Source organism: Branchiostoma belcheri, unplaced genomic scaffold (assembly GCF_001625305.1).
Source record: "Branchiostoma belcheri isolate BF01 breed outbred unplaced genomic scaffold, Haploidv18h27 scaffold41, whole genome shotgun sequence".
Taxonomy (NCBI): Eukaryota; Metazoa; Chordata; class Leptocardii; order Amphioxiformes; family Branchiostomatidae; genus Branchiostoma; species Branchiostoma belcheri.
This window is the reverse complement of record NW_017804032.1, coordinates 926226-936933: the sequence shown is the minus strand read 5'-3', so window position 1 is coordinate 936933 and position 10708 is coordinate 926226. Positions and strand designations below refer to the sequence as shown.

The 10708-nt window shown below is 42.8% G+C and overlaps 1 protein-coding gene across 2 annotated transcripts; it reads left to right on the top strand.

Annotated features, from left to right (window-relative positions):
* The first annotated feature begins 396 nt into the window (after positions 1-396).
* On the top strand, positions 397-8638 carry LOC109477855 (interferon regulatory factor 8-like). 2 transcript variants are annotated; one of them, XM_019779286.1, is made up of 7 exons: positions 397-476; positions 1731-1977; positions 3406-3586; positions 5047-5100; positions 5537-5737; positions 6415-6611; positions 7091-8638. In XM_019779286.1, exons 2-7 carry the CDS (start codon positions 1738-1740, stop codon positions 7226-7228), a joined length of 1011 nt encoding a protein of 336 aa, XP_019634845.1. In that variant the 5' UTR covers positions 397-476; positions 1731-1737; the 3' UTR covers positions 7229-8638. The 2 variants fall into 2 exon arrangements, with proteins under 2 accessions (XP_019634845.1, XP_019634844.1); XM_019779285.1 differs by lacking the exon at positions 397-476 and having other exon boundaries at positions 1692-1977.
* Positions 8639-10708: the final 2070 nt, after the last annotated feature.

The window sequence follows — 10708 nt, the reverse complement described above, 5'->3', positions numbered from 1 at the left end:
ACCGATGTAATTGTTGTCGGAGAGTAAAAACAAGGCAGTTGAATGGCGAAAACGAAAGTAAAAGTACTATACTCCGGAAGTCCTTGCAATGACTCGGTGGCTTTGTTTTGGCGAACTCGCTGCATGGACTTTGGCTAGCCAACGTTGGCTGGATATACAGCAATATAAAGTAAGAAGTACGTTTTGTTGCGGATCTGCCTACACGTATGCCTTTTGTCCTTCAAAACGGTTTCTTGGATGGAACGCGGCCAGACGCTCACGAGAAACTGACCCACTTCTAGTGACTCACTATCACGAAAAAACACCTTCGTAGTTTCGCTCTGCCCCCCTTGTCATGGGGGGTTTCCCGGGCTGGTATATATAAAGTGACCGCGCTGGCATGCATTGCCTGTTTGTAAGTAGTACAACTTTCAACTTTGGAAGAAGTTGTGCTCCTTCTGTTGAAAGTTCGCCAGCAGAACCGTAAAAGACTTTGGGTGAGTTTCCTGGACTTTTTTTTTTGCAATATGCCGGGATTAGAGGGAACGTAATGTATTTTCTTTCATATAACTTTTGGATTGGGATCATTTCACCGTTAATTTTGTCTTAAAATCTTAGAAATGTAAACTCAAGTAGGTTCAAATCTTGGTTTGTACCGCGATCTTATTTTAGTAACTATGACTTACTACTATACTCGTACTCAGTGGTTGTGCTGTGGTGGTGGTCTACCACATTGTCGTGTTATAATTCTTGTGGCGAGATTTCAACAACGTTAACCCATACAAAAATCATAGTTACCGCTATATATACCCGACAATCTATGACTGTACAATAATCGATGGAACGTACCTTTTAAACCTTGTTTACATGTAGTGTAATTATCAGATTAGAATGTTATTATGCAACTTGTCGTGTTATATAATTCGGGGGTTTTTGGCACTTGTATGGCCACTGGCGGTACCACAAATTGGCATTGTTCCGAACATGCTTGGTTTGTGGTTTGTCACCAATGTTAATTTGTGAAATCTAAGTAGACCGTGTAGATATATATAGGTCGAAGAATGAGTCAGTTTTGTGTCTGTAGCTCCTAACCGTTGATTAGTGTTGCTACCGGCCAGTTGAACATGTTTTGAATCCCGCGAACGTGCATGCCAAGGTACAAAAGATCACAAAAGGTAAAGGTCAATTAATTTTGAGGCTGTAGGGCAGTTGGTTGTAGTTCGCTGCGCGTGTGTAGGCCATAGCCTGGATGCCAGACCCCGGCTCTACACAATGTTCCATGAATTTGTGGAGAGGATGTAGGACTTGGGAGCTATAATAGGTCTGGTAACCAGGCTAGCCAAAAGCCCCGATCACAGAGTTAGCACCTGGTGGTTTATCTCTCGAGTCTATTCGAGGGGGTATCTAGGTAAAATTTACGGAGCCGAGGAGCCGTACGCGTAGTAGCCTGTATATTACTCATGGCAACAGTCTGGCACCCAGGCTATGTAGGCCATGGTACTGGTACGTGGAAGGCAGAGCCCATCCCCCTCCTCCCACCGGGTGCACCTTTCCCCTCCCCCATAGACTTTGGGTGATTGGGAGATAAACTTGTTTACGACACCATGTCTCCGCAACTATGCGCCCCCCTATACTGCTACTTGTATTGACTGGACGATATTAAAGAAAGTTTTGGGGGTTCCCCCATCCGTGGACACGTGGGCGCACCATTCTATCTAGCGTGGACTTACAAAAATGTCCTCCTTGTTCAGGATAACCATGGACCAGCACAGGCTGCAGCAAGAAATGGCAAACGCCCTAGACGCGGAGGTGAGCCTGTCCCCACAACTGAGGCCCAGGAGTCGCCAGAAGCTGATCCCGTGGCTCCGTGACCGGGTGGACTCGGGAGAAGTGCCCGGGGTGAGCTGGCAGGACAGGGCGAAGACCATCGTCAAGATCCGGTGGGCCCGTAAGAGCCAACACGACTACGACGTGGACCAAGACGGGGCGATCTTCAAGGTGTGCTATTTTGCCTGTTTGTGTCTTTTTTGTTTGTCTGTTTTGCCAACTTCAAACTTAATGTATTTTACCAACAAGTTCATTTGTTATTAAACTTGTTGTGTTAACAAAGCATCACGCAATGGAGGATAATAATAGTGGTTCGATATCCGTAGCTGAATATTAGTAAATAGAGTACACTTTTGGCTGTCCGTGTGTTTTTGCAGTTATCACAACATATCTATTGATTCGTCATGGTGAGAGGGACAGTTTTAGTCACGCCTGCTTCAATGAGTCAAACGTTACGAAGAGAGAAGAGGGGGCGTGAAAAGTTTCGCGTCAGTGTGTGTGTACGTGTGTGTGCGTGTGCGGGGGGGGGCGTTTCCTGCCACGCTCTCAAGTTTTGCAGGTAGCCCTAGCTGTCACCCACGCAGTCCAAAGTAGTTTTTTTTTACAACAACACGCCGTCGTATTTCAACACCCCCTCCCCCACACAAGGTGTATTACTAACAAACAAGTTACCTGTTTCTCTGTTTCTTGGCATGCTTATCAGTCATCGTAAGCGTAGGAGTGCTTGTTGACTTGGTACAACAACAACACCAACTTTGAAACCGACGTTTCATGATGAGTTACAAAACACTTCCTACACACGCCCCTCACCAGTTTCAAGTTCAAGTTCAATCAACTGACAGGTACACAGAAATTGCGACATGAAATTTGTTGAAGGTTACAACTTAATCGCTCGAGGAAAGAACGACAGTTCATGTCTCTTAGTGCGGCTTTGTGAAGTCATAGCACGTCTGACTCGCCGGAGGTCGTAGCCACTCTGTGAGTCTTTCCTTAGTCTTTCCCTGTACGATGCGGTCACCGTATGATTGTCGGAGGCTGCCGTATGATTATGATGTTGTTGAATCTTCAAGCAGACTAGTCCGTGACAGAACAAACCACCGACAAGGATCTAAGAAGACTTATACCTTTTCCGTAGCGAGACAGCTAAAATGTGTACCACACATGCACGACTATTCCAATAGTTCCCATCGTACTACGATCCGGTAGTCTCTACCAGACTGACTACGCTGGCTGAGAATATTTGCCAGAGGAGTTTGGCCGCCTTGGGATTTGAGGAAAAGAAACAACTTGAGGGAAAGAAACAACCGGACTCCCCTGGCCAATTTTACTCTCCTTTTTGCTGAATTCTACGATCTATATTCCCGTAGAGAGGCCTGGTGGAGGCTACGATCGTACAGTGAATATCGTCGAATGTAACCGGGCTTTAACTTGCTATATCACTGCCGTAGCTAAAGTTATAAGAACAATAATCCCACACAATACAGGTGAATAAACAAAACATTACACTTTGACCTCATAACGTCACGGGTCACATCGCAACACACACAGCGCCACTAGTAAAACATGTCCCTGACTGGAGACGGTGCCTTCAACCTACAGGCGTGGGCGGTCCACAGTGGAAGATACACCGAAGGTGTTGACGCACCTGATCCTTCAAGGTGGAAGACGAACTTCAGGTGCGCCATGAACAAGTCTACTGAGGCCACGTACCTGCGAGACCAGAGCCAGGAGCAGGGAGACAACCCTTACCGTGTGTACCGTCTCTCCTCACCGTCCACAGGTATAGCCGATTTACTTCCGTCTTTCCTCGAAGTTTGAATGTTTTTTAAAACTAGTCAAATGCATCTTGGTCCCTCTTAAACACGTAGATACTCATTTGCGTCTGTCATTTCTCACGTTAAGGTGTTCGATTTGTTTCTTACTGCAGGTATGGTAGTGAACACGTCTAGCTACCTGACTAAAAATAACATTGACGCATGTTGCGATGTTTGGAAGGGGTCGTTGGGCATGAGTCCAAGAGTGGCGAAGGGCGATTTGCAAAATTCGAACAAGAATAACTTGTTGTAAGAGGCAAACGTAGATATGGAGAGGTTGCCAAAAGCTACACGCGGAAATATGAGGGTGTAGGGGGTACTGGGCTACTGGTCATTACTATATTCAATGTGTTGAAAACAACTGACGGATTGTTTTTGAATTGAAATATTTTCTTCCGGATATAACTTCCGCTAACCTTCCGCTATTTGTTTGTCTCTGATTAACCTGGTCGCCACAGCTAGTTCCGCTTTTTACGCCTTCACCCCCCCCCAGCTAGCATGACTGTTTTCTTCGCAGGTCTAGGTCTGAGATGATTCTTTGTTTCTTAAGTATGCAATGTCTCGAGTTACGAATATTCTTAGGGGTTACACATGAATGAACTGATGTCAACTTGCTGTCTTTTTGCCCAACACACCTCTCTGTGGATAGTTCTGCTTCTTAGTCTGCCACAGGCAAATAAGCTTGTTTTGTTTTCTCACCTTAATCAATTTCATTGTTGTTCTTTTTATACAATCTTTTTGTCTTATTGTTTTATCTGTTTGTTGCCTTTTTCTCCTAATGTTACAATATCCACGGAATGGATACTTCTACTTAAGACACTTAGCTCTACTTTTAAAGTACTTTTACTTAAAAGTTCAGTGAACCACAAAAAGTAGTAGCACTTCCTGCAGACGTATAGAAAATGAGGAAGTGTGCCTTGTGCACATATGTCCCCATGGCTTCTTGAATCTTACATAGTAACGCAGTAGTGAATGCTGAAAAGTCTAGTTAAGATTTGGCGATCTGAAAAAAGGCTTCCGCATATTAAAGCAGTGGCGTAAAGTGACTTGCTTCTACCCCATTACAAGCCACAAGGCCCTTTCATACTTCCATATACTGATTTTTCTGATCTTCAAATTCCATCAGCCAGACTCGTTTTATTGAATGTAATGAATGAATGACTGAAAGACCTTTATTGTACGTTTATGCTCTTTAAGCTAAGTACAGGTCATGATAAAAAAAACAGGAAAATTACAGTAATATCTTACTAACATTGAAACAAATTGTGACGCCCACCAATTTCAGAAACATTTTTGCCTATCTTTGTTTTCCACCCATCTATTGACTACATACAATTAATCTTTTACTTCGTATGGAGAGAACAGAATTATGTGCATGTGTTCAACCATGTGTCTTGGTTCCAACCTTATCCCTTACCTTTATCAGATGACGCTTATCACAACCTGAACGGACACCATGCGTCACCAAGTCTGGATGAAGGTTAGAAATTCTCCTACAAAATATGGAAGAGCTTTAATAGTGAGGTCATATGAAGGGTACTCGTATTTATTCATCCCAGTAAGAACCGAAGGGATGCTAGTAGTATGGTAGGTACGGAATAAGTATTTTCATTCGGGAGGCAGGAAGGGCAGGATATTTTGCCACCTATCTTAGCCAGTCTATTCGGTAGTCTGATAATTTGATGTCGTTTGCATAACAGACATGTTGGTATGCAGGGGAATTGTTCATCAGTAGCAGAACGTCCTTTTTCTGACTTCCTGCCTTTGCCTGAGTCTCAGTAACGTCGAAAAGTAAAAAAAAAGAAAACTGTTAACAAGACTATTGTCTGGTTTTCCTCATTTAAAAAAAATTGTTACAACCCAATAAAAAACGGAATATAGTTTGAATTAACAACCAGGTTTCTCTCTTTTGACAGGATGTGAGCTACTCATCGAGCCGCATTACGGAAACAACCGGCTCTTTCGTACCAAGCCGTCCCGCGGGTGCGTGCTCCATCCTCCCAACTTCCAGAACGGGTTCCACGCCGTCGCCGAGCTGGTGGCGCTGCCGCAGTACACCGAGGGGAACGCCGTCAGGAAGGAGCAGTACACCAGGATCTTCAGCCACCTCGACAGAGGTAGTCATGTGTTCTAGCGCGAGTACATCACGCTTCTCATGAGCAGCCCTTCCACCGCTGGTCAGGCCCCGAGTCTGACTACATCACGCTTCAAGCAGCCCTTCCACTGGTCAGACATGATGCTCACGCTCCTTGCGCTCTTCCACTGGTCAGGCCCCCAGCCTGCCTGCATCGCGCTTGTAGCAGGCCCTTCTACTAGTCATTACCCTACGCCTGACTATATCACGCTTCTAGCAGGCCCTTACGCCTCTAGCAGGGACAGTGGATGTAAGGCTGAGGAAAAGAAGAAGCGGAAGAAGAGAAGGATGGATAGGGCTCAGTAGGAGGGGGTGGTCGAGAAGCTAGGCAAAATAACCTGGGCTGTTTGTGCTGACTTCTATCGTTTTATATTAAACCGACTTCTCTGCAGTGATGTCCAATAATCCCCAAGCCGATCCTATGGTGGCAAGGCTGCTGGCATGTACGTAACAAGAGCATGGCCAAAGGAGTGGCCATTAACCACCACCGGTCACTCGTTTGGCCAATGGTTTAAAGATACAGCCTTGCCACCACCGTTTGATCTGCTTGGAGATTGACCTGAAGTTCTAAGTTCTTTCTTGCAAGTTCATTCCCGAGGGATGATTGCAAACTCACAAGAACAATGGTTTGATAGGGTGTCATTTACATTGTTTTCACAGGTATTGACTTCCGGGTGGTGAATAACGACCTGTACGTGACCCGACACTGCCGTGTGCGGGTGTTCTGCCGCATGGCCGGCGGGAGGGTCGTCACGCTGAGGAAGGCCGTCAGAACCAAGGTGTTCGACTACGCCACGTTCATGCGGGGGCTGGAGGACTACGCGACCGGGATGAGCCAGGAGCGCCCGGAGACCCAGGTGTTTTCAAGTTCTTTCTTTTTAATCATTTTCTGAAAAAAAAAAAACACAAGAGAAAATCATGGCATAACAAATAAAATCAGTGACGCACATACATTACAACAAAACTGATACATAAAACCACGAGGCAATATTGACCATAAAAATTAATGAAAAGTTAATTGCAAATTCGTGCCCGGAGGCTAATTGCAAATTACAAAACATAAAAGAACAATGAAATAGAGTATAAAATAACTAAAGTCTACATGATAAAGGTAGCTGTCTAGAACTATAACTATGTCTGAAGGACTTCTCTTCTAGATCTGTAAGCCATGGAAGACGTAATGACCAATTTGTGGGTTTTGGGAAGTTAATAGTTAGTTTTTTCTTGGTCTGTAAGTTTATGAGAAATATTAATGAGAAATTGATGAGACCCCCCATTTTACTAAATAAACAATAACCAAAGTAACTTAAATCGAAATAAAATGTAATTTCCCCAGGTGTTCCTGAACCTCGGGCAGAAGGACCCAGGCCCACCCAACACCCAGGCACTCATCACCGTCATCCTCCATCACGTGACCGCAGAACAGCGCCTGCGCATGGTGGACCCACGACCAAATATGGGCATGATTGGGTAAGGTAAAAGATGTGCTCAGAGCAAGGAGGTTAAAAAAATATTGTAACTTACTTGGGCAAGATTTTCAGCAACAAAATGCAAGATAATATGCAAAGTATGTTTGCATTGTTATCTGGTTGCTAGATTCATTCTGCAGCAACAAAAAATGCAAGTAATGCAAAATTATGTTTGCAGTGCTATTTGGTTTATATACACATGTATGTTTTAGGGCTCATTGCAATTGTGCCGCACAGTATTTCAATTTGCCTTTGTTCCAAAATTCACCCCTAGACACCTTTTGGGATCCTTTGGGGATCTTATGACTTAAATGTCATGTAAAGAATAGCATGGAATACATGCTCACGAGAAAGTGTATGTACTAAGTACGAAAAAAAGAAAAGAAAATCCTTTAAAAATGGGGAGGGGGCAACCAGCATTGTCATAATAGCCATGGTATCATAACAACTTTCATAAACTCACAAAACACCTGTGCCTTAAGGAAATATCAACTCATAATTGAAACCAGATTTCAAGTCACATTTAGATTTTATTGACATGTAAGAGATGCTTTTATTACTTTTCAACTCCCAATAACAGAACGATTTCTACATACATGTGGACCCTATTGACTTCCTCATGTACCAATGTAAATGATGTGAACTGGTTAAATTTCAGGAAGATCAACAGAAAGTTACAATACTCTTCATTATTTACAGTATACTAAACATGTAACTGTTATGTACTGAAGAAACAAATTTCAATAGACAGATATATGATACATAGCCAGACTTTAAAAGTATTGGACCAGACATATTTCAGATTGCTGTGTCAATTGAATTGTAATTAGCCAAGAAGAGTACTCAGGAGAAGTTAATTTACAAGATACACGTGGGTAGAGTTTGACGTTGAAGGAAAGGATATATAGCTGAAGGCTTGAGAGTTGAAGACATACGGATAAAGGCGAGAGAGGGGAGTTTTGTTGGACATTTTGGTGTTTCGGATTTTCAAAAGCGTTTGACTCACATGTCAAAGCTTATGAAGATTTTAATGGGTTTGACTGACGAGGGTATCGGAGGTATACGAATGTGTTGTTGTTGTGAAGGATTTAGGACTGTAGTAATATTGAAAAAGTTGAAGGAGAGCTAATGCGATTGTTTTACAGTTGTTTGTATAAGACAACTTTCAGTGAACATAGACAGCATGCCTGCCCACTTCCATAGGTATCTTGCAGGCATCTGTATTATTGCCTAGAATGTGGTGTTAATACTAGTCAATCTTGTTATTGGTACTTGGCATATCTTAATTTGTGAAGTGCCTCAAGGAAGTGTCAACCTTTCGTGTATGTTGCAGAAGAACTGTATTCAGGCAACCATGTGGTGACACTGACTGTACTGCTTTGATTTTGCCAGGAATAAAAAGAGTATGATCAAAACAAGTTTGTCTCAAGAATTATTGTTCGAAATAAGCTGGAGCTGGGTGATGGAAGCTCCTTGGTGTATGGCACATTTGTGAGCTACAACTTAATGAAGCAAAACAGCTCTGCAAAAAAATACAGACACCTTACTATACAATAAACTTTGATGCGTTCATAAGAATCGTACATTGCAGTAGTTGAAATTTGTGTATTCTTGCAGAACAGTTGAACCACATCTTTCGTTCAAATGTGAGTCTTTCCAAGAAGCAGCCCAGTCCTGTATATGAAGGCCTTTGCAGAATAGGTTTTTCCAAATGGATATAACATACCCATGGGTATCTTTGTGTAACATTATATTCTGGCGCGCGACTACCTACTGTACATCAGCGAGATTTCCTTGGCCATGGGTTACTGAGACGCGATGTATATCTTACACTTCCGCATTTCGGCGAATTTTGTTGAAATAACGTTTCAGTGCAATGGTGTACTAATGTGGGCCTTATGCTTTCTCAGTTAGCCATTTTCCAACTACCTTGTGACTGACATTCTCAGTTTGTCAAACCTATCTGACCAGGTAAGTTTCACCATGAGGTTCGTGGTATACCGAAACAGTTTCTCGGATCGAGATACTATTGTTGTAGCTTTCGGCGAATTTGAAATGGCATTCTCAGTGCAATGGCGAACTATTGTGGACATTATACCTTCCCAGCTCAAGTTCCTTGTGACTGGCATTCTCAGTTTTTCAAATCTATCTGACCAGGTAAGTTTAAAACTGAAGTTCGCGGTATACCGATACAGTTTGTAGGAGACATTTTGTTGTAGCTTTCGAATTCGGCGAATTTTGTGAAATGGCGTTCTCACTGCAACGGCGTTGTATTGTGAACCTAACTTTCTCAGTAAGCCTTTTTCCGAGTATCTTGTGTGACTGACATTCTCAGTTTGTCAAATCTATCTGACCAGGTAAGTTTCACCACCCACAAGGTCCGTTGTACACCGATACAGTTTCTCGGAGACACTTTTGTGGTAGCTTTCGGCGAATTTTGCGAAATGGTGTTCTCATTCTAATGGCGTATTCTTGTGGACCTGATTTCTCAGTAAGCAATTTTCCGCGAGTACTTACATTTTGCGATTGACATTCTCAGTTTGCAAACATATCTGACCAGGTAACTTTCACCATGAAGTTCGCGGCATACCGATGCCGTTTCTCGGAGAGACTACCGTTGTAGCTTTGCGGCGAATTTTGTGCGAAGGCGTACTATTGTGGACTTAGCTTTCTCAGTAAGCCTTTTTCAGAGAACCTTGTGACTGACACCAAACCAATGCGACCAGATAAGTTTAAGTTCGAGGTATACCGATACAGTTTCTCGGGACACATTCGTTGTAGCTTTCTAAGTAAAGCTGTTTTTTCTGTATATACAACGTTACATTTGTTTGGGTACGTGGGTTGTTTGCGCATTTCTAAGTTCCTTTTGAGCAATAGGCCGTAGATTGAAAATATTGTCTTCCGGGGGCCATTTCTAGATCAATTCTAACTTTGAATCGTAAATGAATATCGATATCTTGATTGTCATCACCTGAATACATGCCCCGACTGGTCCAAACTTGAAGGCTGAAATTACTAGTGTATATTACTTATCTATGCTCATGCCAACCTGTGTGTATTTGCAAACACGTTTTTGTGACCTGACCGGTGTTTAGTTCAACGAGCTAAAATGTTCAGTATTGGTATTCTTCGATGAAGGTTAGACATCCAGATACTCAGATACACAAGAAAAATGTTACTCTAACAACTGGACAGGTTTTGAAAACTGTGACAGACGTTTCACTTAGCATACACTACTCATCAGTGACTTAAAAAAAGGTCTTTGAATTCATTCATTCAATGTAGGTTGTTTTCATTGGGTTTCTTAGTAGCTAGGTCGCAGGGCTCTATTTATTGACTTCGGGTAAACTGACTGTTAATATTTGACATTAAATACGTCCAATGTCTCCTTAGCATGTCAAACTGGCAAATAAATAACCAATAGCGACCACAAAAGTACACACCAGTGATAACTATATAATAATACCGATACTCGACACACACAT

What these genes read in the sequence shown, in the direction of transcription:
- LOC109477855 (XM_019779285.1), top strand. Translation starts at nt 1,714, where the DNA reads ATGTCCTCCTTGTTCAGGATAACCATGGACCAGCACAGGCTGCAGCAA. An exon ending in AAGACGGGGCGATCTTCAAG is followed by an intron (nt 1,978 to 3,405) that starts GTGTGCTATTTT and finishes TTCAACCTACAG; the next exon opens with GCGTGGGCGGTCCACAGTGG. An exon ending in GTCACCAAGTCTGGATGAAG is followed by an intron (nt 5,101 to 5,536) that starts GTTAGAAATTCT and finishes CTCTTTTGACAG; the next exon opens with GATGTGAGCTACTCATCGAG.